The following is a 26,738-nucleotide window of genomic DNA, read 5'->3' as shown; positions in this document are numbered from 1 at the left end:
CGTCATGCCATCAGTGGTATCGTATGGTGAAAAAGGACGAATAAATGCTGGTGACATATTTTCTGTTTATGTTTATAGCAGTGCCGTGTCGGCATTCCATTATCTGCCCTTTTTGTGGGGTGCTGCGTAATTGCTCGAGTGGTCGAGTGTGTTGGGAGATGATAATCGCCTCTCTCGCTCTCTTCTCGGCCGCGTTTCCTCTTGTATAGTCCGTGGTTATTTCTCGCGGAAACAACTGGCCAGCGGCAATTGATTGCGCCGTGACGAAATGAAGGGAGGGAGAGAGAGCGATGCGGGGATGCACGAGCAGCGGCGAACAGAACAGCGATGCAAAGTCTCCTCCGAGGTGTACGAGCATCTGAAGCTGTCGACTCCGAAGAAGTCCAGTCTAGACGCCAACAATTTGTTTTCGGGAGGAGCAGCAGCAGAACTTCACAGACTTACTTCGAATGACCCCCTGATTCAAGGCCGCAGCCTCCCTCTGTGTTCAATCGATCAGCGATTGAACTACGTCTGCACTTCAGTAAATCATCCGGAGATTACTGGTTCGTATATGGCTGATTACTGGTTTCAATTGGTTCACGACGAAAGCATTTGCAGATGTCTTGGTTTTTTCTTTCGGAGAAGAAAGCACTTTTTTTGGAAAGATTCTTTAACACATAAGGATGCGCTTTACCATCTGTCACTACTCTAAAAACTAGGAGACCGTTTTCTAAACTTTCTCCTGTCTGTCCTTGATTTCCCCAAAATAAATTTTACTTCTTGAGCTTTTCAATGCATTTGTTTAAGCGATTGTTTTGGTGAGAGGAAATGTTATTCTATTTTACGCCTCTTTCAAATTTGATACAACTAAGTAGAGAAAAGTTAATTAAGTCATTTAAACACTTGAATGAAAAACTAGAGTTGAATATTTTTGGATATTAGTCGTACATAGCGACCGAATTAACAATGCGAAGAATCAGAGATCTTTTCATTTTTCATCGGCAAATCCTTTTTTTTGTGAGCATTCCAGTCTTTGAAAATAGATCCTTAGTGAAAGGAGTCTAGTAAAAGGAACAAATTTTCATTGGGATTTTTTTCAAATCAAGGAACTATCTATTTCTTTTTCTGTTTTAATTCGGCTATTTGAAGAGTAAACATAACCTTCCGTGAAGCTTGTTTGATCAGCTTTTCCGTATGGGGTTCCATATACTCTATCTATATTTGACTCCTCTAAGTCTAAAAAGCATTAGTTTCATAATATAATGATGATGAACCTATTATAACTTTCATTCTTAACGGTAACTTTGGCGGCTTCACCGTCACAAACCACGTGTTTTCACTACTCATCCAGAAAGAAGTTGGATTGCGCTGTTGTCGTTGGGTTTCGGTACTGTTTTTAGTGTGCTGTCAGACCTCTTGCATTAATTTTTGGGCAAATTAAAGGTCTCAGATTGTCGGAAAACTCACTGCGACATCTGGAAATTAGTGAGTTTCAATGGTTTGGTGGTTGTTTCACATTTGTCTCAGTTTTTCGGAGTCATGCGCATATTTTACGCACATTGTTTGTCACTTGTACTAGGGTTTTCCGGATATCTCCGGTGTAGAGAATGTTCCTTCTTGGTCTTTTAAGGAGTTCGATAGTCGTTAGCACCTCATACCTCATAAATAGTAGTTCCGTTCGATCCTTTATGGCATCACCTCATAGTGTTGTGGAACCCACCAGTTGACGATTACGATTTTCCATTGTTAATGCGGTATTATTGCACAACTCGTTTTGATAATCCGAATTGTGGGGCAGCGGACCGAGCTGGTAACTTACTTCGTTTGTTTCTTTCTATTGATAGGTACGTGCCACATACGTACGCTCAGAATTCGTACTGCCATCGACACCCCTTCCCTGTTTTCGGGCTATAGTTTGTCCGTGTGTATGTGTGTGTGTACATATGTGTTTGGATGGATGTTCGTTGGTGAAATGAGGGCGGCTATGGCTGGGGCATGTTTCAGGCAGGAATCGATGTGTCCTAGCGGAAGAATGACCGCTGCTCGGCTGAAGAAAAAAAAACGCGTTAGGTTTCGCCTTTCTAGTGCGATGTTATTTCATATCTCTTCACGTATTTTACTCACTATCTTTACTTATTTTGGACAAACGTCCGAACTACGGTTACTAGGGAGAGTTCTACTTCTTCATACTTCACCTATCTACAGTATTTCGGGAATATCACTTCTAAGGAATAATTGAGCAACATAGTGTAGTATTTCGAGAATTATTCGTCCTGTCGTCCCCTATGACAGTTAATCGCTCGCCATATCATACGCTCGCATCCCCTGGTTTTTTCATATTCGAGCGGTTAAGCGTTTTTTTTTGTTGCGTGCCCATTTATGTGCATGCTTTTCTGTCGGAATTTTCGTTGTAGTATGTGTCGTTGATTCGACGACGACAACGCTCGTTGTAGGCAAGTGCGATCGAGCGCTGTTGCTATGCAAAAGCCCGAGAAAAAGCACGAAGGTTGCTCTAGGGAGTCTTGACGGGGAAATAATGGTTTATCTACTTGATTGCCATTGCTGCTATTTCATTTCGCCTTCTTCGCACACGCTTCATTACAGAGATTTATACTTATAAGTAATATTTCAACAACTTCTGTCTAGCATCCATGGATTTAATCTGCAGATCCATATTCTGCGTACGAACTCTTGAAGGGATGACACCAAAACATGATCTTAAAGCGTTTAAGTTTCTAGTTTCAAGTTCACGTTCCAGCTGTGGCGAAACATCGGGTCATCCATTTTACTTCAATGTTCGGTGTTAGCCATGTGTTCCTACTAGTAGCCTGAGAATCCTACTCACCTCCTCCATGTTAGTCCTGGAGATCCCGAAGAGAAAAATTTGTACAGCGACGCAATAACTGAAGGCGCTCTTCTACTGTTTAGCTTAGTTCTCCTTTCCGAAAGTTGGGAGATATTTCAGTATTGAAGCATGGATCTACCTCGTTGCTCATGCGGAAAGGATCTACGGACATAGGTTTCGTGAATTTGGTGTTACTTTATCCCTTTCTTCTCTTCAGAAGAAGACAAAAACAGAAGACAAAGAATGTCTTACCCCCCTTAATTCTTTGGAATGCTCTTCTTCTTTCTTTCTTTTCGTTTCTCTTTTTCATCTTTGTTGGTTTTTGAATATAGTAATGAAAAACAATCCTTCGTTCCTTGAATATATTTCTTCTCTCATCTTGGTAAGAGCTACTCAAGTTTTTGAAAAAGATGCCATTTTTGCATGGACGAATTCGTAAAAATTTGCATGCTTACATTTTTTTCTTTAGAATCACAGGAACAAATGATGCCATACATTGAATAGAACAATGGTAAATGAACATAATCATTTGCAAAAATTGAGTATTGAAGTTTTACGGGAAAATTACGTTACTTTCTCTTAACTCATCTTCGAAAAAACATTAGCAAGCCAGTAGCATGTTCCAGAGAATACAAGCTTACAATCGCTTTCGATCTCGGAAGGTCAACGTCATTAGCTTTGTCAAGGACGACAATCCGGTTGCACTTCACAGTAGAGCGTACGACTATCGTCGGTCTCGTTCGGAAATTTTTTCCATCGCTAGCTTGAAGAGCTTAAGGTTCATTAGCGACGACATACAGGTTACGCATGTGAAACAGAATTTATTCGCGTAGATACGGTAGAAGAAGAAACAGACACATACGTATGTTTCCAGGCATCGTTTTGCTGTGAAGCTAGGTCAGGTTATTGGCGAACTACGTACGTAGACGAATATTTCCGATACCGCGTATTTTGTACGTATATGACGAGAGAATGTTGTAGTAGACACAATGCCGACATGTAGGATCGGCTGTTTTCTTGTATTGTTTTTTGGGCGATTGTCCTTGAACCTATGGCTGCGGCTCCTCCGCGATAGTGGTCAACTGCGATGAGGCCGCCGTAACCCATTTCAATCTACCATCAACTCTACTTCCCTTCAGCTAACCAACCGATCATCTCAGTGTACAGTGTCCGTCTTATGAACCACCTCTTCCACGAAATTTTCTCACCATTTTTCCACCTTTTCTTGGAACGTTTCACTACATTAGTATTGTGTAACATTGTGCGAGTTTCGTTCTACGATTCTACGTTTTCATCGAACTGTTAAAGTGAATTAAACTTCAACGGGTGGCAACAACCTTCGTGACATACCTGTTCTTTTCAACGACACTTCACTATTGCTCGCATAGCGCAAGCTTTCACAAAATTCTTCGAAGCCCGATGTCCGATCCAGTCTATTTTTGTTTTTGAGATTTTTTTCTTAGAGATGCCATTTGAGCGTCTTCCATGTTATGTTATGTTGCAATTGGCAAGAAACAATCATTGGAATGAAAATTCCACCCGAGATTCTCTTTGCTTCTCTTCTTCTTGCTTCTTTTTGCTTTGTTCGGCTTGTACTGTAATCAAATTAGATAAGTAATAGGCCGATACTACTAACTTAATTTCTCCCTTCCTCACTTCTACCTCTCTATTGCTCTCGTTTATACTTCGGTTCTGCACTTTGTGCTCGACGAATCTTCTGCATTCTTAGTGAAATTGAGATTTTTTTGTTAGCTTCTCTGACTCAGTTTGAATTTTTCCACAAATTCTTCACGGAATAATTTCGAAATGCATCGTATTTAAAGATGAACATGTGAAAATTCTCGCATGTGCACAAGAAGTTCGCTTTCGTTGACTGAGCTGAAGTTTTTTTTTGTCTGTGTGTTGATGTTATTGGAGAATTCACTTCCTCGACCAAATACCAATGTAGCACTTTTTTTAGTATTCTTACACACCTCATAGATCCGTAAATAATCTTCAAAGTGTTGAATTCGTATTTTTCTAGCCAATACATATTGTTTGTAGAGAAATTTTCCCCGCCTACAACTATTTTGCTGTATCGCCTCTGCGTTAGCGCGGATTTTTACTCGTTCTATTCCACTTCCACCCCACCCCAGCAGTGGCGTTACTGATGCTGACGCACTCTCGCTCCATACGCTATTTCCCGGCCATCGTTGTTTTCGATGGCCGGTTTTGGTCATGTTGCTTTTGTTGGCGCGCTGTGTGTGTGTGTGACACATCTAATGGACGGAGAGATGCGCCAAAACATCACCACGATGCCACAAATCAGTTCGTCCCTCAGCTCGTTCCTCACTCGAACATTTTTCGAAGCTCTTCATCGACCCGAACGCTTCCTTCACTAACGTTGCGTAACCGGGTACGTACGTTGTAAGCAAATGTAGTTTGCTTGACCCAAAAAAGTTGCTGCATTCATGATGCTGGAACTAGGTGCTTAGCGAGGCTACGAAGGTCGAACTTGGAGTGCTTGTCCCGTGGCCGTCACGGGCACATACTTCGCTGATGCTCGTCTGAATCTCTCGTTCATGAAGCGAGTCGTTTTTTTTCTTCAGCGCAGAAGACATTTTAATGCATTGTCCACAATTTTATTCTAATATACTATGACTATGAACACTCTAACTGGGACATCTCTTAGACTTTCTTGTTCACGTCCCGAAGTCCCATTTTCGTTTAGAAGACGTAAGCAGGTGATAGAGAAGAAAAGAACTTGCCCCTCTCCAGTATGAATCAGTTTTTCGCTGAAAAATTGATACACAGTAATTGAGGTTAAGCTAGGAAGCATGAAAAGAGTCACTCGATGCTCTTTTCTTGGAACATTTTGCTTCCTGAGAGTAATACGGAGGCTTCTGCTTCTGAGAACTTTCCAGGGATCAAGTTTGCACAACTAAAACATGTGATTGTCAGTTTTGCAGATCGCTTCAAAAAATAACGTCTCAAACCTTTAGCATCTATCCCGGGACACATTAGTTGGCAAATCTAGAAATTGTTCTCGCTTATGAAACATGCCTCAAGTTTTTACTATAATTTACATTAACCAGTTAAAAAAAGAAAAAAGTTATCCTAGGATTTTGCTTCGGCATTACAGGATAAATGTAGGCAGAAACAATGTATCCGGTGAGAGATTCGCTTTTACTTCACTTTCACATCTTAGTTCGCAGCTTCAAATTAGGCTTTATGTATCCGAGTCTTTCTAAATTGATCCAACTGCTTATTAAATGCTGCATTGTAATATAATTTGGAGATTGAACGACGACGTTCATACTGTCGTAAAAATTCGGTTACGTCAAGTCCAACCGGGTGGAATTCCGGAAGAATTCAAGTGTCTGTCTTTGAAACATCTGTCATTGGAAAAAAAAATTACGAAAAAAGTCTATGCCAAACCAAATGAAAGCTGTATTACTGAAGGGCATCGCAAAAACTTCGTTAGAAGTTTATCCCATGATTTGGTGCCTGCGGCACTTCTCCACGCTTATCAGAAGATCGTTTCAACGATAACCGATCAACAGCTTTTTTGAATTCCGTAATCATCTGTTCAGATCGACATGGGCACGGTGTCCTTGTTGCATGAACGGGTCCACCGCGGCTTTCTCCCAGCTCTTCACTTTCACTATCGCGATCTAAGCTGCTGTCTTCCGATGTGGCTTTCGCTTTCGGCGGCGCAAGAACGAGTCCATTGCGTAACGAGTCCACCGCTGTTGCTTCTGCTTGCTGACGGTGCGACTTTCACTGACGCAGTGATTTCGCCTTCGATGGATGATGGCGTAACCGTGCCCAGTTGCTGCCGGCTAGACCTGTTTCTCTTTCGATACAGACAGCGAGTGGACCCGGGCCGATTTTCACTTTCCCTCTTATCCTACCGTCTTTCCTTCCGCATGCTTCTAGTGGCATCAGCTTGGTACACGTGGCTCTCACGGTAAACCTAAAATTGTCATCGGAAGAAAAAAAAACTATACGAAGCCCCAAACATCCTTTCTTCTACATATCTGGCTCACATGTTTCAATTTCCAGTGCGGGCGATTCTCACCTTTTTTGCTGCTCGGTTTTCCGTATTATCCTTGAAGATGTCGCTGCAATGTGTATGTATGTGGTTGCTGTTGCAAATTCCTTGCTGTCAGCTGATTTCTCCACGCGTCTTCGACTGAATTCAAAATTATCCATATTGGATTTGCAGTGTCTCTATCGAAAAAGTGGACACGCTTTGAAATGAATTCTATTTATGCTCTAACGTTTTCTTTTTCTTTAATGTGTCTCCATTTTTTCGTCGATGTGAACCTGAAATATGAGCGCACCCTTAAAAAAATTCTTAATGCATACTTTTCTATACTTGACATAAATAGTAGCTTTGTTATTTTCCCATATTTTAAAGATTTAATTCTTAACACATTTAGCAACAATTCATAAAAGTACATATGTACTTCAAATCCATGCAGACATAGAAAAAATTCTAGAAAAAAAAACTATCTTTTTTTTGATAAGCCACACAATTTTCCTGGAATCATGGAGGAATTCTTTTTTGGTGTTGAAATATCTCATTCTACATATCAGATAATACTCGTTCTCACTTTTTTGAGTACACGTTCAACATCAATCATTTTCTTTTTCGATTAGCTGGATGTGAAGTGATTTTCAGTACAATCGTAATGGTCCCATTAATCAATTTTTTTGCCATGGTTATTTGTCTAGTTGTTGCGATAATGACACGATCGCACTAACTTCGGGATTTAGGAGTTATGTGTAATTTTGATTATGAACTGTACGCATGGATTGGCTACGAGGTCCCAATAGCCAAACTTGTGTGTGTCGATGCTCTCCATCGGTGGAGACGAACTAACGTGAACGTATTTTTAGTGCTCATCCCTCGTTCCCGTGCCTGTGCTGTAGTCGGCCGGCGGCCGTCGGTGGTCGGGGCTGACGATGGGCGGCAGGCAACGCTGTATTGCCCGTCGGCCAACTTCTGCGTGTTATATTGTATGTGCTGTCGCGTATCCAGTTTCGCTTTCGCTTTTTGCCGCTCGGCGCGCGCGCATAATGCGACGCTTCCTCTGGCGCTAGTGGGCAAAACCGCCGCACCTCATCAAGTACCTCGCTCATGTAGCCGCAAATGTTTAATCAACATCTGTTGGAGGTCTGCGAAGAGCACTTGTTCAGCATGGTCTGACGATGGGGGGAGGGGGTCATCCACACGGACTCGTCAACTCATCATCGAGCCGGTTTCTCTGCTGAAACCAACCTTCACACAACGCTTTTCTTTTCTTCACGTTCATTCTCGAGAGAGGGATTTTGGAGCTGAGTTTACAAGTAGCATTGATCGTTTTCGAGTGTGCCATCTGTTTCACAGCACATACTGACTGACCAAACGTATAATGAACTTTGGTCGGCTGCTCGGCCCGTTTTCCCGCATGCCTCCGCTCGCCGGCCGGCGTTTTCGTCGTCATCTCCCATGCCACGGGAATCAGCTGCTCGCTTTTCTTCTTCTTCTCACAAAAGCTTGATCCTTGCTACTGGGTTCAGCTAATACATTTAAACGAAAATATAGCGTGGGAATGAGCTTGGAAATTAAAAAGCTAAGCTGCAAATTATTGAGAAAAAAAGCCAAGAAAAATCTTCTCTAGTACTTCTTCATCTCTGTTCTATTAATTTGTTATAAATATATCTACATCTGCATGAGCCCTTCATCGCTGTCCTCTTCCTTCCTCGTTCACACAAATATCTGGTGCAAAAAAAGCTATTTTCTTATAATAGTTGGTATTTCTTCTTTTATTTTGGCTTCTTGAAGGTCCACACATGAAGCAGATGGGAAATAATGAAGCATTATTGGTTATGAGCTGCATTGCGAAAAAATCTAGAGTTCTGTACGCTGTGATTCCAAGTGCAATCAGAATCCAGGGTATGGGTAATGAGACCGAGAAAAATAAAAACGGAGAAATCAAGAATAGAGATCTATTTCCATTAAATCCATAACCCAAAGATTCAAGAACATTATGTGACCTGCAAGAAAACTTTTTAAAAGGTTTCTGTGGGAAGGAAAACCTTGATAAACCCTGCAGGAGTTGTTTATCCTTAGAATTTTTGTTTTTCTGATGTCATTTACCATTGTTTTGCCTCTTCTTTCCTTCTGCAACTGCACTCTGCTGTTATTGAATTGTGATGTTCAAAATAGCAGTCGTATAAGAATGCTTTTCCAATTTACATGGAGAAATCTCCTAAAATATGTCGGAAAATATTAAATAATTCTACTCATCATATGCTCTCCCTTACCTTTTTTAAAGTGAAATCGTAGTCGTTGTACAGTGTAAAATTTCCAGTCACACGGCAGATCAAATACTTTGCGCTTCGCTTTCCAAAATGTGTTTTACATGATCGTATCGGTGATTTACAGTCGAATATTCGTCGTTCGATTCCCCCCATACAGTAATCCGCTCGTCGTTGGTCGTCGTTACGTAACGAGGACCAGTCCGGTAGCAATTACGCGCGCCAACCGGACACTTTCCCTCTCAATGTGTCTCGCTTTCACTGCTCGCCACCGATCGTCGCCCTTGCCATCCCATCACATCAAAATCTACCATCACTGCATGTTTTTCTGCACCCGAAACCATTGAGTGCTTTTTTTTCAACTGATAGGCATATATTTGTGCGTGAATGCGAATTATATAGACATATCAGTTCATCATTTGGTTACTTACTGCAAGTGATGATGGTTTTAAGCCTTATCATGCATTCAAGAAAGAGAAGGAGGGAGGAAGAGGAGGAAGAAGAGGAAGAGGAGGGTGTGGGCTTTGATATTAGGATAGGAAGGCTAGTTGTAATCGTGCTGTCATGGTTTCCGGATGGAACACTGTTTCATCTCTGAGGATTACAGAGTTAAGACGGAATATGATCCATGTATTTTCTTACATCCGAGAGAATAAAGCTCATTGTTGCTTTTTTCACCCCACAAAACAAATTTGATTCCAGTATGTTGTAGCCGAGGATTTTTTTTTCTACCAAGAACTATATCTAGCGACTTCCAGGGCTTTAAAATAATGCATATGATTGTATAGAAGAACAGTACATTAAAAGACACACGAGATGAATAAGGTTGAATTTCCCCCTTCATTTTTTTAAATTTATAGATATTTATAGGATTATTTTATGATGGTCCACTCTTATAATTCTTTAGCACCTATACTGTTGAATATATTGAAATTTTTGCAATTTTTTCCCGCTCATCAGCGATATTTGTTGATCTTATTCATAGAACGATTAAACTGTGAACCAACTCAAGATATCGCCGGCCACAGCTGCCGCCGTATGCTTACCGTTGCCGTACCGTACCGTACATCCTTTAAAGGCAGCAACGCTTCAAATACACTTTTTTTTCTATGGATCTCAGGATACAGAAATTGTGTTACGGTCTTTGCTGGAATTTTTGATTTTGTTTGTCACTGATGTTTTTACACATTACCGAATTGCTAACTGTATTTAAATCAACTGGTAATCGCATCCTTTCTCCGTGAACTTCTCCCTCTGCTTTTTTTTCTGGAGAAAGTTCTCGCAACCGTGACAACAAAATCGTCTATTTATCTGTTCAGGCAGTACAGTTTTGACTTTAAGGGGGGAATTGCTGTTTTAGTAATGAACGGCAACCAATTTCTTTGCATTTTTTTAAACTTAATTAACTTGTTTTGATTTTGAAAAAGTTCCTGGTTTTTAGTCAGCTTAATATTCGACAGCAATCACGACAAAGAGATGCTCATGCAACATATATCTGCTCCGAAAAATCTGCAGACATTATTCAAAAGAGTTTTGTGAATTCACAAAAATTTTCCACCAATCACGTATATGGCACACTTGTTCTAAGTAGGTTCTTGATCATTTTTACGCCACCAATTTCGTTGCGATTCCTGAATGACCTTTTATAAACTACAGCACTCGAGAGGAATACAGCGCTCCATCAGCAGAGGTTCTTGGTTCGTTGTTGCTTCGTGTTTTGTATCTGTAAGCGTATGTAGCTTGTAAATTTCCTTCACAGATGTTGGCATCGGCGGCTTCTCGCCACCTTTTCTTTGTTTCGTGCTTATATCTGCCGCCGCGCTGTTTACGCTCGCCGAACAGTGTGCCGCAAGCTAGCGTGATTCCGTCATTCCGCGTGCTGTCTGTTCTGGCGACTTTCGGCCGACGTAGCCGCGGCAACTGTGGCGCAATCGGTCTTAACCGGTCCTCACGTAACGCATAGTCTCATCGGATGAAGGCGAAAGCGAACCCGTTCGTGGCAGCATGGATGAGTGAAAGCCAAGTGAAAGCGCTGCGAATCTAGCCTAGACTCACTTTTTCCTCCATCTTCATTGCTGAGAAGTCGTTCGGCCAGATCAAGCGAGCTCTACAACATACATACTCATGAATCATTGTACCATTTCTTGTCCCATTACTGCTGCGGTTTTTTTTGTTGCTCGCCTCTAAACATGCGATGGAGGAAGGAGTATTTGCGAGGAGAAAAGATTGCGACAATAGATTCCTCTTAGTCTCTTTTTTTTCGACTCAGTTCCTCCTTCACTTTTTTTCTAGATTCTTGTAGACAATCAGAACGGAACTTCTATGTTTGTTAGTGAACTTTTTTTTCCTAGTAGGTCATTTCTGAATCCGCGATAAGCGACAATTTTTTTAAAATCCATTTCAGTCGTTTTTTTCTGTGATAGTGTGTCTGGGCATCTCCTTCGAAAACAATCCTCATTGCTACCATCTAACTCTGGGGTTCGCTAACAAGTATCACTCCAAGGTTTTTACGCCACTTTCCAGCTGTTTCTTTAGGTTTTATTCTTCCTAATTTTTATTGGATTCTTAGTGCGGCTGTATAGTTCTGCTCGTTCAGTAAAACGTCGAAAGTACATGAGTACATGAGCAGTAAAGCGTTTTTCTGGAACTTTGAGTTTTTTTTCAAATAAATATCCATCTGTTTGTCTGTAGAAAGGAGGAAGAACCCCCTCTATCGCCTTTGAATGAATGACCAACAGCAACCATGCAGGATGAGTGCTGTTTCAGCAGTGTTGTCGTTTCACTCTCTGTACGTCCCGCCTCTCTCTATGTCTATGTGTTTGTATTGAAAAATGTACGAGCCGAGCGGCGTGCGGCGGCATTCGCTTATTCATGATTCTTTTGTGACGTCATGGGGACCAAAACGAAATGCAAATAGACCGTCTCCAGACCATTTCCGCACTACTGCCCGGATCCTCGTCGGTGTTGGCGGAGCGGCGGCGGCGTCGTCAGCGCTTCGTTCTACATCTCCATCTTACCATTGGACCTCTTATTTGACGTAGTATTACGTTGTTACATCGTCTCGTGCTCTGTTCCCGTTCGCTTCGTTCCTTATCAGAGCTCCTATCAGCAGATGCTTTGGCAAACGAGATGTTTCTGATGGTTGCATTTTCAAAACCAACAATGCACTACACCATCATATACCCATACGCAGGTGACCAATGTACCACTGATGATGATGGATTTGAGTAAACAATTAAAACTATCCATGCTTAACTTTGCTGTAGCTGATTTACGCTATTCTATTCTGTGCTTTTTTGTAGGGTAGTGGCTTATAGGAAAATTCCTGCGCTTTGTTCTAGCCTTTCTATACGCATAGCTATGCCCTTCTTGGATCTGTGCCATTTTTCGAAGGTGGCGGTGGTGGCTATCTAAGAGGAACGTGCAGATATTTCATTTCTTTTTTTTTTGTTCTGTCAATAATGTCGAAAGACCACGGATTCCAATCTTCGCAGTGCTGATAATTGAAACTGAACCTACTCTTTTTCCTAGGAAAATGGGAAAGACTTCACTGACTTTCTTTCCACTGTCAGAAACGTGCAGTCGCATCCATGGATAGTCCTGGAGGTGGTCGTTTTTCCCGAGAAGAAAAGTGTCTCGATGTCACTTTCTGCGTTTCACATATCGAAAAATGTTCAATGCGGAATGAAATCAAATAATTATTGGAATCGAAAGCTGTTCCACCCCTTATTTCTAGATAATGCATTGTTGTTGTAGGATGATAGCATCCTCAATCCTGTCTTCTCGCATTATTTCACTTTTTTTTCTTGTAGCAGTTCTAAAGAGCGACCCTGTGGAGACCTTGACAGACGGCCTCCGCGGCCTGTATCCAGCTTTCTCCTCGGTGACCAAGCTTCATGCCTGCGAATCTCTACACGAACACGTACGTTGCGTTGAGGTTTTTTTTCCTCTCCTTTCTGCAATGTATGCGTTACGCAATGCTCGCGAGCGATGATGATGGCGGGTGAAAGCGAAGGGCTAGAGAGGACCGGTCTGTTCAGGCTGGCGCTTTTTACGTGTGTGTGTATGTGTGTGCCGTCGAACGTGATTATATCCCTGCGCACCACTGGTCGAGCACTTTCGCCTCACAACCCTCGACTCCGCCCTCATTTTCGACAGTTCTCGAGGGGTTGGACTTACCTTCGTTGTGTAGACTGTGTTCTCAGCTGCAACATTTTTAGATAGATTTTGGAAAAATTCCATAACCCTACAGGATATCCTTTCGTGTCCTTTCCAATCCTTTTTTCAGCGATTCTAAATATAACTAAACGAAGAATATACAGCCTATGCTATTCCCAATGTTTCTCTATCATCATTCACCAACGAGCACCCTCCGGGACAGCACTGTGTTGCATCCCACCGGTAAATGCATTTGTTCTTCATGAAGACTATACACAGCTGACAGTCTTCTTTTCAAGCGTGCATCTGCTCTACAAGGTTAGGTTACCTTAGATTGAGTAGGATTAGTAGGATTCCCCTTACCTGTTTCTGTACAGAAGTAGCTGTGTGACTTTTCCTAAATGTTCCGACGTGCTGGTGAAATCCCGAAGATTGATCACCGGGATGTCCTTACTGTCCTTGCTGCGTCTTGTGACCATTAAGAAAAGTATTCCCGTTCGACATTGAGTCATTTTCAAATCAAACTGAGTAGAAGAGTTGCTTTTTGTAATCCATAGACTAATCACAATTTGCTCTTGTATTAGGCATTAGCTTTTGCACAAAGTCGTTTAGGATAATGTCGCGAAAATTTCCAGGAATTCCAAGTGGCGATTTCTCTTCTGAGGCCACCATTCACGAACCTATGACGTCACAAACGAAGTGTTTCCGGAAGTGCTACGTTGCCTGTTTCGTCTTCTCGGATGGCGTGTATTTTGTTTGGCTTGTCCGGTTCTATCCTCTACCTCCGCGACCGTCTTCCAGTCCTCTCTTCCGCGGACACTTCCGCACTCCGCGAGCAGCTGCTCACTGTGCTTTCGTCAGCTTTTTCTTAAGATCACTGTTCCCTGCGTCTACTGAAAAACTTCACGTTACTGTTGTTTATGTGGATATTTTTAGGAGCAAAATTCGAGGAATTTTGGCTCCGGACTCCGATTATTTCTTAAATATGAAACAGTTGACTTCTTGTCATCGTAAACCTTAATCACATAAAATCTCGATTTTGCTCCCTGGCGACTTCAAAAAACTTTCATTTTCAGTTTTATTCTAAAGGTGTTCTTTTGTTTTACATATACGGAACACCTTATCAGCGACGATACTTTTTCACTAAAAATTGACCTGGAGAGAAGGCCGACTTTGCCGAGGAATGTTAGCAGTAGGTGGGATTAAAGTGTTACGTGTTAGTGGGAATAAGAAAGACACTAATGATAATGACTAATGTATAATTTCCTTCGAATAGGAGTAATACTGCAATTAAGGCTTTTTGATGATATTTTGGAGAAATCCTGACATTCCATTGTTAACTATTGGAAATGTTTTCTTTTCATATGATCTGTATGTTTTTTCTGCTGGAAGTAGTTTTTTTCTTGTGACGGAGTCTGTTAGACTCTTACAGCACATCTATATTCCCACAGTCCAACTCAGATCTATTACAATCACAAGATTAGGCGAGACATCAAATAAAATAATAATAACAGAAGTAATAATGATAACATATAATAGCAATAATAGTAATAATAAAACAATAATAAATAATATAAAAACGCTAATTATATCTACAAAATCTTCATTTTTTCCTTCATTTCTTCATTTTTCAATCAGAATCCAGCATTAGTTCCTGGAAAAACTTCCAGTTATATGCGCTAGAGGGCCTCTACTCTGATGCCTCTCTAGATCTGCTCTGATGCATTTCCATTTCTATTTTTTTTTCTCTCCCTCTCTTTCTTCTTTAACAGCCAGGGATCCGTAACATTTTCTCAAAGTTTAAAAGGTTCACAAGTTCAATTAAGGGTCATGAAGTGTTTCGCATCTTTTTCCACTGTTAAATCCTCTTTGCCTTCATTTTCTTCGTAGATTTTAATCACTTTCCACCCATTTTTTTTGAAAGTAGACGAATCTTTTATTAGCTAATGATTTTCAAACCACATCAGGGAAACTTCAAGCGAATAGCTATCAGCTTTATCTTGTTCAACTGCGTTTCCCCTTCGCACCAACTTCACTGCCTTTGTTTCGGCACTCACTATCTCTTATCTCACACCTTTGTCCTGCTCTTTTTTATTCCAGCTGTCCATCGCGCTGAAACCGAGGAGTCTAATAGTACTATGCAGTATTTCGGCTTATACAATTCCTTTGCTTTATCGAATTTTTCGATCTCTCAATTTTTGATTTTTTTCTCTCTTTTCCTCTTTATTCTAATTCCTCTCCCTTCCTTCATCTCTCTCACTTCTCACGTTTTTCCGTATTTTCGATATCTCACGGCGTCTTTCGATGTTTCTACGATTTTCATGCAGAATGTCTTACTGGTTCTTACTTTTTGTAGCACACAGTCAACGCGCTACGACGCCGAGACGACGCAAAGTTGCCCTCTGACTGTTCTCGATGGAATAGCAGAGGTATGTTCCCTCTAGTTTTGCCCAGTTCACTTCTTATCATCCTAAACCCTAGGCTTTATTCTCGTTGTCGATCGCTATCAAATACAAATATCACGTTGACTACCTTGAAGCAATAAACCTGATCCAAAAAAGTGAAGAAAGTTTGAAATCCGTTCGATGAGCAACATCTCTCGATCGAAATCGCAGGTAAATTGGTACTCTGGAGAGGTTTTTTCGCTTATTTGCTATTTATGATGTAGTTGCTGGTTTGTTTAAGGTCTCAGACGGTGGAAGACGTCGACGGAAAACCCCAAGTGACGCAGACAATGAAACGCTCAAAGAAAGCGGTGAACTGAATCTTTCTGTTCTGTGTTTCAGTTATTTGACTGAGTTTCCATAGATATCTGAAAGAATACATTCTAGGAAGTACACCTATGGCCTCGTCGGATAGTGGTGTCGAATCTGCAGCGGAAGTAGATTTGACAGAAATGAAGGTTTGCAAATATTTCCTTTTTATGGATTTCAGGAATAGATCGAAATGAACTAGTAACTTCATAGACCATATCTATATAAAGTGTATCCTAGAATCCTAAATTTTATTGAAAGATATATAGGATTGTGAAACGATCGTAGAAGTGAAGGAATAGAATGCAATTTACTGAAGTTAACAAATTTGGTCTTGGAGATCACAGGAATCTTGTAAAAAGTAATGCGATTCTTGTTCTAGTAAGTTAAACAGTAATGGTAAAACGAGTTTGAAATTTTTTTTGTATTGGAAAAGATCGATGTTAAATGAAACTACTCAAATCAATATGTGAAGAGTATTTGAAGAGAGAAACAAAACAATGAGATGTTAAGAAATTGCAATTTAATACTGTATGGTCCTTATGGATTTTTCAGCCAAATAAATCCGTTAAGAACCGCTTTTTTTGCTACAATTTCAATGAAGTGCTGAAATCATTTCGTTCCAGACCACCGACTCACCAATGTCCCGTGGTGCATCGTCACCACATGATCGCTGCGATCTTCTGTTATGTGGCGATTGCCATGCACAGTTTCCGATCGCACATTTCAGTACATTCATTGAGCACAAGGTTAAAGAAGATCATTTTGCGATCATTTTGTATCAGATGGCTTTATAAAATGCTCATATTTCTTTCTAAACCGATCACTTCCAGGTTTCTAATTGTGGTGGGAAATCGACACCATCTGAGGTCGATGAACGACCAAGCCGGCGGCGAAACTTTAGTCACGGAATGGTAACGTTCCTTCTTCCTGGAGTAAAATGAAATGTGTCGTATCCGCCTCTATGAACCTCCTTTACAGCCACGTTGTGCACGTTCATCATCAGCAAATCCACTCATGCTCGATTACCACATGGGTAATATGGACGTCACCACAGATACCGATGACCTAGGTACGAAAAAGATAGGGATTTTTGAATTTCCTTGAGAGAAGGAAGAAAGGAAAATTTCTAGAAGGATCTGCCTATGGGTAGTCAGCAACCCCAAGGGATCTTCCCAGAGAATTCTGATTTAACGATTGAAGTGATTTCTTCTGTACGAACTTATGCTAATGGCTTCAATGAGGCAGAATGACGACGATACTACGAATATGACGAAGAAAATTGTCGTAGAAAGATCCCTCGATGTCTTCAGCCCAACCATAGGCTTCAGATCGGAGCTAAAAGGTGCTCTAGACTCGGACAGGGTACCTCTGTTTAGAACCTAAGAGTACTTTGCAGCCTGTGTCCTTCACAAATTAATGGAGCGCCATGCTTTGGCTTGCGAAAGTGGAAGTGACAAGCCCTGTCGTAGTGCTTTTGTTCGTTCGAGAATTTCAACGATGGATCGTTGGTCATTCTCTCAATTCCATCTTTTAACACTGTTCCATAAAATCTGCTGCTAGTTCACATCCATGTTTTGTAGCCGTTAAACTCGATAAGTGTCGCCGAAAAGAACCGTACGAAACGACGTTGTCCGGTAGATTGCACAATCGTATTTACTGGAATCTCGACGAATGGGTTACGGTATGCCAATGCGGTGGGTCTCTGCTCCTTTGCTGTTGACTCGACTTCCTCGCCTCGCTATCCTCTGCGCTCTCCGGAATTTTCAAGCTCTTTCAAGTCTTTCTGGCTCCGCAACCGCCAAATAATAGCCGACGACCAGTTTTGACCGAGGGCATCACGTAATGCTGGCGACGCTATTGCGCCACCACGCCACTCGACGAGACTCCCACATTTTGAGGGACATTGTAAGGTGCTCCTCGAAGAAGGCGAGGATACAATGGTAAATTTTCTGCGCAGTCACCATGGAATGCCAGGTCGAAATGTGGAAATGAGTTCTTATTTGACGTTCGAACGCAGGGGAATATTAAGATCCGTAAAATGAAAAACTGACGACCACCTGGTTCTTCTTCCACCGTTTGATGAAGATTTATAAAAGTGATCATTTTGTATTTTCATTTCCAGAGTTCTATGGTTCTAGGTAATCGGAAATTTCATCAGTTAATTTCGGGACTGTAAATGAGTAGAGCTCTGTTCCATATTGTTTTTGTTTTATGGCACACCTGTAGGTGTTTTCAATGAATAAATAAATAAATAAATCCATATCTCTTATCTTTTTTTTTAACGCTACACTCATTCACAGTCTCGAATTCATACGTATCGCGGCAAAAATCTGACTTTTGATTGTAGTTTCAAAAGATTGCATCAAAATTGGAATTTCTTAGTCTTTGGGACGGCCTCATCTTAATTACCTGTTAGTTTCGCAACAGCACAATGAACAAAGTTCAGATTACGAGATTTTTTTCCTTTTTTCTGGGATCTTACTGCCAAATTGTCTCTACAGCGATGTCTTCGATATCGTCTCAATGTAGAGGTAGGCTGCCGTGCTGCTCCTGAAGCACTTATCAGCAACGTGCTACGGATGACGCAGCAACGGATGTTCTCCTATCGACCTTTTCTGTAGTTTCGATACAGTTGGACTATAGTTATGCGAGTATATCAAGCCCCCGTTTCTGTACCCTATAGGGCATGTGATTTCGTCCTTGGCAAACGCATTGAGCGAAAAAATCGCTGGCGAAAAAGGAGAGAGAGAGACTCCTCGGTCGGCTGATGGAGGTCAGCGATTGATTTATGTTCGGCTAGTCACAACCTGGACACCGATCCTCACGAACGATCTGTGATACGAGTAGAAGCTCACATGTATGAAATCTTGCGAGCGTTAAACTATTTTAAATATTCTAAATATTGCCGATCTTCCCCCTGTCACGCAAGATTCAACAAAATTCCCGTTGACTAAGAGAAAGGGGAGGCAGAATCTGATTTAGAGGTGAAACTCAACAAATTCTATGTAACAAATCGATGCCAATCAATGACGCTCGGATGGCGAATCATAGTGTCCGTTGCCGAATGTCTGGATGGCTGAGCACACATAGTCCACTGTTTGCTGGCATGAAGAAAACGGAGGGGCATCAAGGGAGGGGGTGAGGGCGGCAGGTCGGACACCGCTGAGTTCTTCTGTCACATTAGTAATACCCCCTGGGTCATCGATCAGAGCTCTGTGCGATTTATAAAGGCACCTCAAGACAATGTGTAAGAAATATTTTCCAGGAAATTCTTGGAAAACCGAGGTTAGTCCACATGTTTAGGTCGAACGAAGTAATTTCTTTGAACCAGTAAGAAGTAATTTTCCTTCTATACTCCTCCGAACTCTGATCGAACACTCTTGATTCTCGTGGCCCGTGGCAGAACCCCGGAAAACGTTGTGTGGCGCTTGTAAATATGGCGATGTTTGCAATCCTATCCAAACGGCCGCTGCGACAGCGAGAAAAAAGAAACGCAAACAGAAATCCATGGCAAACAGGCGCGCCGTCAACCGCGTGAACATTGAATGGAAACCATCATTCGACGTCGACAGCATGAATGTTTCTGTGAACGGGGAAAAATTTTTTTGTTACGTTACAGAGCAGGATATCCTGTATTGCAGCGGTATTCCCGAAAGTGCGGATTTCTAGACTGTGGTAGTAAATATGACCTCCTTTTTGTACAGTATTGTAAATGAAATACTCAATCAATCAATAAGTCATTTATATGAAGTTTCATTGAAAATCTTGATTTTGTAACTTCTAAAATAGTAAACAAGTACGGTTACGTGTGTTTTGCATTGGCACCTTTCAACTGATCGGCACTTGAATCATAATAACAGCAATGACTCCCACATAGCGTATCCATCTATTTTTCTGGAATTCTCTAAGCTTGATGGTTACCTCCGCTTCACGTTAACATAAGCTGCAGATTCTTAAAAGAGAAGGAAGCAGAAGAGAAAGAAGAAAGAAGAAGAAAAAGAGAAAAAAAGAAACGAACGAAAACGAGGAAACGAAGGAAAAAAAGGAACGGAAAAAAGAGGAAGAAAGATAAAAAAGGAGGACTTATATTTTTTGATTTCTACATAGCAATATATTTATCAGTCTCTATGTTAAAATAAAATATGTGACTATATTAAAATTACGAACGTATCAAAAATTTCTTCCAACTTTCACACAAACCTGATCAAATGTGGTAAATTTCCTTGCTCTTTTTTCTTGTTGACCAATGACATTTGGGATTTTTTCGCCGCGATGCAGCTGTGCGTCATAGGAACTGTGTTAGCTATATAAATATAGGCATTTGGAATTTCATCTGCACTTGTAAATAGTATGAGTGCTACAGTTTGTGAGGGAAATCCTTTCCCGTCCTATGAGTATATCCTGTAGATCTACAAAAACGTTGGAAATGAAAACTGTTCAGAAGTTACCTTGCTGTGAAAGTAAACTGAAGGAAAAAATGTGGCGTTTGTTTGGATCATAATCTGCTGCGCCACGGATTTCTATTATGTTCCCGTCGAACCTTCAGATGTGGTTAGACCCCGATACTACCTCGAATCCATCAAATTTCAGATGCTCTCACTCGAAGCGTGACATGCCATTCGTGCAAACAACGACACAATGACATATGGGACTTGCTGAAGCATTGCTACGCAGCTCATGGGCTGCGGATTTGTCAGGTATTCGCTATGAACCTTTCAATGTTCAGGAAGAAAACGCTCACCACCTATTCAGGAAGATCTACCTGATGAAGGTGACGTTTCGTGCACGTCGAATAGCTCACCGGTCACATCCGCTGAGTCTACCATCATGCTCTCTTCTGTGTACAGAGATGAGAAAAATGGTAACGCGATTTCCTTATCTAATTCTCAGATCTGCTGTTCTGGTATGGACATCGTCAATGCCGTGATCTATATTGGATTTTGAATATGTTGTTGAGAATCTAAAGCTAAAACTATACTTTACAGTGCTAGGTAAGGGTCTACAACCGTCAACTAAAAGTGCATTCTCCTTAAACGCATTCTGTTCGGAACGGTTGAAGGAGATCGCTGAGAAGGCTGGCGAACAAGAGAACAACAATAGCGGATCGCATGACAAAAATCCGAAGAGGTAGTTGTGGCAAAATTCCTTCTAACATACTGTTTAGGGAAACTAGTAATTTCAGGGTACTTCCCGCGGATGAAACCGACGACGAGCATGTGGCTAGCGCCTTCACCGCCACCACAGGCCTTGCGCCTCCTCGTAGCAGCCTTGTCTCACAAATGGCGATAGCTATGCAACATCAACATCAACCGCCAACTTCTTCGCTTCAGGTTCGTGTACACTCGCGCGTGTTCCTCAGTGTAATCCCTCATTAATTTTGATTTTAGAGCATGTGGATGCAACCATCCGTGCTGTCAGCGATGCAGGACTACTACACACAAATGTCACAGTACCCGAATTTGTCACAGCTAAACAACACTGCCACAGCAGCTCTCCTTGGCCTCGGAGCAACCGTTCCAACACAGTCTCCCGGGCTGTTCTCCAGCTTACAAAAAAGGTGAGCTTCCTACAAAGTTTTAATCACCCTGTGGGAATCCGGACTACTGGTAGCGGCTCTTAACAACTACACAGCTAGCAACTGTCGCAACTTATCGTCGCAATCATACGTTTGTTGCACAGCCCCCTGCTTTGAACACGGGCGGTGCCGGTGGATTCTGGCTACTAAATTTGAAACATCAGTAGAGAGCGATGACCCGTCTTCTGCATATTTTGAGGGTCCCTTGTGGAAGGTTGTAGGGTATTAATTACTCTGTAAAATGTGATTACGGTATTGAGGACCTGTATATGGATGCGTCTGGTGATGTATACTGATCTGCTTGTGTAGCTGCCTTTAAGAGGAAACAATTTCACTATTTTTTTAAAGCTAGGACCAGTTAGAAGAGTACACCAATTTTACGCATTTGTTCGATTAAATGAACCACAATAAATAATTATTTATTAAAAATTTCGGGATTTTTTTCCATGCTTGCTTGGATCTCTTTGATAGGGGTCAATTTGCACGTCATTTCATGATAAATTAAGCCGGAATCAAGTCGAGCAGAAAAAAAACCTTCATTTGTCAGTTTCTGATTTGTATGAGTGTAATAAGAATGAGTGTTGAGCGTTAGCATGCTTGATCCGATTAAGATTCCACTTATGCGACGTTCCAGCTTCTCGTGACCTTTGAATGTTGTGTATGTCCTTTTTCGTCAATAAATAAAGAGTTGTAGCAAAAGTTCAGCGTAACGTGTTTGCACTTAAACAGAAGCTGTCATTAAAGCTGTCTGTTTTGGGGGTGTAGAAATACGAACAATTTTTACCTTTCTTCTACTTCAGCGACGAACCATCTGCGTTCACTCCGAACCCTGTTCGACCAGCCTCCGCCATCCGAAGACGACTTTCACCAGAGGACACAGCGCCACCGAAGAAGAATCCGCGCACCGAAGACGAGAGCGAACAAGTGACGACTTTTTTTTTCTCTTTTTTCTTTTAAAATAGACCTTTGGCATTCCCTTTCACTGCTTTCTCCTGATAAGTTGAATGTTTAACATGATGCTCATCAACGATTTTCTTAGCTGATCGTCGTGGACGACGGTGACCTCGCCGAACCGGCTGCTCGACGACAGGTGAACGTGAAAAAAGAGCGATGCACTTTCTGTAGCAAGGTGGGCAACTTCCACTTTTTCCTCTATAACTGAAGATAGTGCGGTACTAAACTCGTCTGAACGTTCCTCCTCCACTTTAGAGAGTTCTCTAGAGAGTTGTACACGTTAGCAAACTTGCAGTAAAGTGAGCCTCCGCGGTACGATCAGGTTCTAAGGTTCACATGCAATTACGGTAACATTAAACTATAGAGGGGTTGAGAGTTCTGGGAAAACCAGCTGTTGGAAATGGGTTGCAAAGTCTCCTTTTTTCTTGGAAATTTTCTTGAGCAGTGAGAAATAGTTGTGATTCTTTTAGTCTCTTTCAGCCCCTCCTAAGTGATGTGTGCAGTTTTTTCAACTCGTTGCTTTTACCTCTTTGCCTCTGTCACACTGAGCACTACTTCTGCTTAGGTGTTCACAAATCGCTCGAATCTGATCGTCCATCTACGTAGTCATACCGGCGAAAAACCGTACCAGTGTAAACTTTGCCCGTACGCTTGTGCCCAGAGCTCGAAACTCACCAGGCATATGCGAACTCATGGCCAACAAGGAAAGGTTGGTGGAATTCTAATTTAGAACTCAATTCTATGGAAAATCGCTTTTCTTCAGGAGACTTATCGTTGCTACATCTGTCAAATGCCATTCTCAGTGCATTCCACATTGGAAAAGCACATGAGGAAATGTGTGGTGAATAACAGTCAAGCAGCTCCAAGAGACGGTTCACCGGCAACAGGTAATTTTTAGGATTTTTGAACTAGTCGAACCTATTTCCACACGGTTTAGATCGGCCTCGCCCAACTCCATCAGCCCTAGCCGATGCGACCTCTTTGCTGGCACTCTCGAATGCACCTCGTCCTCCACCGTCGTCGGTGTCGCAAAGCAATCAGATTGTCCTCAACTGGCTGCAGGTGTGTGAGGAAGAGTTTTTGCTATATGGATCCCCATAAAAAATCAGAAATTTCTACTAAAACATTTTAGTAGAAACTTTATAATAATTTTCGCTAGCAAGGGAAGAGTCTGGAAATCCTGATTAATTTCATATTAATAGTCGTTCGGAAGAGGAAAATCCGGAGATTTTGCATTTTTCCGTAGGGAATGAAAAACCGACTTCTTTTCTAGCATTTCGCATTTCATATTTTTTGGAAATAAAACAGTTACGTTGTTATTGAAGGTTTATCGCTACACTATGTTATTAGAAAATATTCTTAATGAAGCTCTCTTTCATTTTTGCACGACAATAGTACTATGACGGCAGCCACACTTTGAAAAAGTCAAGAAATCCCATTGGGCACTATTTAATAGTTTATTCACATCTTTTTCAATTCTTTACAAAGACAAATTTCTAACTTCATCGACTGAAATCCCTCCTTTTAGGCGTTGAATGTCTCTCACGCCCCAGTCACTCACCCGCTGCCTTCGGGTGGTTCAATCGGAGTGAAAGAGGACTTTCCCGAAGTGGATGAGGACATGGAAGATTCGGAAGCTTGTGAACTTAACGAGCGACTTAAGAAGGTATCCTTTACTCGCACAACTCCTCGTAGACTTCCCTACTTTATGACATACTTCAGGAGGCAGCCGAATCGTCCGTTGTCGCCGTATGACAACTGCCAGATCGCTTCTGTAGTGTTAACCTAGGTCTACACACTCAGTCACTGCTGCTTTCTCAGCACTCTGTACCTATCCTGCTGCTGAAGAGTCCCTGGCGTCGCTAGTTTAGATATTGTCTCTCAGCGTAACCTTTAACCTCTACACTATCTCGCTGTCCAAATATCTTTCACCCACAAGAGTTTTACTGCGCTTACGCTGCGCATCGTTTTGTACCGTGTTAATTGAGTATTTTTTTACGTTTATCTTCATCCACCTATTCATATAGAATACTCGTGGTTCTTTCGTCATCCGGTTAGCGTTTTCAAGTCTACCCGTACATACTGCACAGATTCGATTCAAATTCCCTATATGGCCTTCACAGACTTCTATACAGTACACAGATTCCTTTCGGTTAGTGCCCGGTGTAGTTATTGCTCGTCCGTCGTTCGGTGATGTGTTCTCTTGGAATATCCTTCTTTAGTACAAGGTGATATGTTTGCTGCTGCCTCATCTCGTCTGTGTATGTGTTGTTCGTGTGTGTGACTTTGTGTGTGTGTAAGTTCGTGTCTGTTCATCTATAGTGTCCTTAGGACTTCGATTAGATCCTTCCCGACCTCGGCGACCTCACCAATATGTCGCACTCCCCTCTAGATGTGATACAAGAGCCTCTTTCTCAATGATAATGATGATGATACTATTTCTTGAGCACACATCCTTAAAATCGTTCAAATATTGTGTATATTCTGCTATTTTCGGAGAGGTACGAATTGGCTACCACACAATATTCGCTAAATCCGCTGAACTTCTCTTATAGTTCCCCAATTCGTGCCTCTCTTGTACATAGTTCTCCTCATACTCGCGCAAACATCTCTCCACAGTTTTTCCATGCTAGAAACCGCTAGTTGTACTAACATATGTGTTACGGTAGCGGAATTCGAAGCAGAACAGCATCCGACTCGTCTTTCGCCGCCCCCATCACCCATCCATCCACGTCCTGCCCATTATGCATAGCTCTTCTCCTGTCTCCCCGGTTCTTCTCCCGGTTTCTTATATACACATTTAATCTCGGTTAACATTACTCCTGTTTTGTTTTTCTGCGACACCCGGTGAAGTGTACAGATTTTCATTATCTTTATTTCTGTATGTTTATTTTTTCTCTGTTCCTTCAAATAACGAAATCCCAGTGTTGACTTTTTGCTGCCTCACCTTCTCCCATGTAGGATTATCCCGGTTATTCAACTCTCTCTCTCACCCTGTGAAACCGTCGAGTGAACCGTGACAATTGAGCGAACCCCCAATTATTATGCTATTAACATGTAATATTCGAACATTTATTATATTTCATGCTCGTCATTGTAAAATGCAGTTAATAAAACAGTTATGCGAATAACCAGTATACATATAGATTACTCGAACTCTAGTTACCCGTAATTATGAGACAAATTCGATGAAAAAGAATGTTATGAGAAGAATAGACGAGGTCTTCATTTCAATGCGAATTGAAAAAAAAACAGAAGAGTGAAATGCATGGGAGTTTTGCATTCATTCATCTGCTACTACTACATAACCACCCCCGCGCTACAGGAAGGATCGAAAAACCGTGTTGTGAAAAATGTCGGTGAGACGTGTCACCGCTAAGACGAAGGAAAAAAAATTACGCAGCAATACAATGAAATTCTTATGCATATAGTCACACTCATCAAGTACCAGAACTAGAGCGATGTGTGAATGTGTTGTGCTGTTTTTGTGGGATCCCTTAAAGAAAAAGTGAGCTCGAAAGTCGTATGGTAATGGTTACTAGATCCAGTTACGTTTTTCACCCCCGATAAAAAATATGCATTGAATTTTTCTGTTGTGGACGTTTCGCATTCCTCTCAAATACTACATATGCTAATTGCTAATTTTTTACATTTGAATTATTTTATAGATTTCTTGCCTATGAACATCTAATGCTGCTCAGTAAACAAATCTATGTTTCACGTTATTAGCCAGTTGTAGGGTTACGGTCGAAAATAAAATGGAGCCTCTCTCCAAAAAAGAAACTGTTATCTAAAACCATTGTACATCAGTAAAGCCAATGACTTTTGCTGGAACCTCACAAATTTTTGGACCAAGATAACACTAAGTTGATTGAACTCGTTCAGCGATGACTGAGGAACGGAATCCTTGTAGTGAAGTGTATTCAAGCTGCGTTGTGATACAGGGGGATCTATCTGAATAAAGAAACTAGTTGAATACGAACAGAAGCAACCATTCCTTCGGTTGCTTCAGTTGAAACTAATTAGTATTGTTTTGATAGATACAAAAAAAAGTCATGAAAAAAACCAACTAGATAATAAGCATCAAAATCGAATCATTCTGGAAATCAGAGCAAATGAATTCGTGCAGGTGGAATAGTTTCTGTATTCTCAACTGCATATAGAAGTTATATCTATGCAT

General features: G+C 41.4%; 4 protein-coding genes across 5 annotated transcripts; 3 read left to right on the top strand and 1 right to left on the bottom strand.

Moving 5' to 3' along the window:
- Nucleotides 1–6,286: 6,286 nt before the first annotated feature.
- RB195_012541 (uncharacterized protein) lies at nucleotides 6,287–8,305 on the bottom strand (the record flags this gene model as incomplete). 2 transcript variants are annotated; one of them, XM_064201950.1, is made up of 4 exons in its annotated part: nucleotides 6,287–6,564; nucleotides 6,655–6,782; nucleotides 6,888–7,001; nucleotides 8,217–8,305. In XM_064201950.1, the coding sequence occupies 4 exons, from the start codon at nucleotides 8,303–8,305 to the stop codon at nucleotides 6,287–6,289; spliced, it is 609 nt and encodes a 202-aa protein (XP_064057831.1). The 2 variants fall into 2 exon arrangements, with proteins under 2 accessions (XP_064057831.1, XP_064057832.1); XM_064201951.1 differs by having other exon boundaries at nucleotides 6,287–6,571; nucleotides 6,677–6,782.
- Nucleotides 8,306–9,554: 1,249 nt separating this feature from the next.
- RB195_012539 (uncharacterized protein) lies at nucleotides 9,555–15,801 on the top strand (the record flags this gene model as incomplete). Its single annotated transcript, XM_064201948.1, has 4 exons — nucleotides 9,555–9,630; nucleotides 12,928–13,037; nucleotides 15,630–15,702; nucleotides 15,755–15,801. 4 exons carry the CDS (start codon nucleotides 9,555–9,557, stop codon nucleotides 15,799–15,801), a joined length of 306 nt encoding a protein of 101 aa, XP_064057829.1.
- On the top strand, nucleotides 13,890–14,294 carry RB195_012540 (uncharacterized protein; the record flags this gene model as incomplete). The annotated part of the gene is made up of 1 exon (XM_064201949.1): nucleotides 13,890–14,294. The coding sequence occupies one exon, from the start codon at nucleotides 13,890–13,892 to the stop codon at nucleotides 14,292–14,294; it is 405 nt and encodes a 134-aa protein (XP_064057830.1).
- Nucleotides 15,802–15,858: 57 nt separating the features above from the next.
- On the top strand, nucleotides 15,859–24,313 carry RB195_012538 (uncharacterized protein; the record flags this gene model as incomplete). Its single annotated transcript, XM_013447620.2, has 18 exons — nucleotides 15,859–15,888; nucleotides 15,959–16,028; nucleotides 16,105–16,175; nucleotides 16,653–16,775; nucleotides 16,860–16,940; nucleotides 17,008–17,098; nucleotides 20,620–20,726; nucleotides 20,782–20,890; nucleotides 21,015–21,156; nucleotides 21,212–21,359; nucleotides 21,417–21,586; nucleotides 22,405–22,528; nucleotides 22,644–22,733; nucleotides 23,124–23,267; nucleotides 23,322–23,445; nucleotides 23,496–23,620; nucleotides 24,087–24,224; nucleotides 24,281–24,313. 18 exons carry the CDS (start codon nucleotides 15,859–15,861, stop codon nucleotides 24,311–24,313), a joined length of 1,920 nt encoding a protein of 639 aa, XP_013303074.2.
- Between the last annotated feature and the right edge of the window lie 2,425 nt (nucleotides 24,314–26,738).

This window comes from Necator americanus, chromosome V (assembly GCF_031761385.1).
Source record: "Necator americanus strain Aroian chromosome V, whole genome shotgun sequence".
Classification (NCBI taxonomy): Eukaryota; Metazoa; Nematoda; class Chromadorea; order Rhabditida; family Ancylostomatidae; genus Necator; species Necator americanus.
Note: the sequence above shows the minus strand (reverse complement) of the source record. Positions and strands in the feature narration are given on the sequence as shown.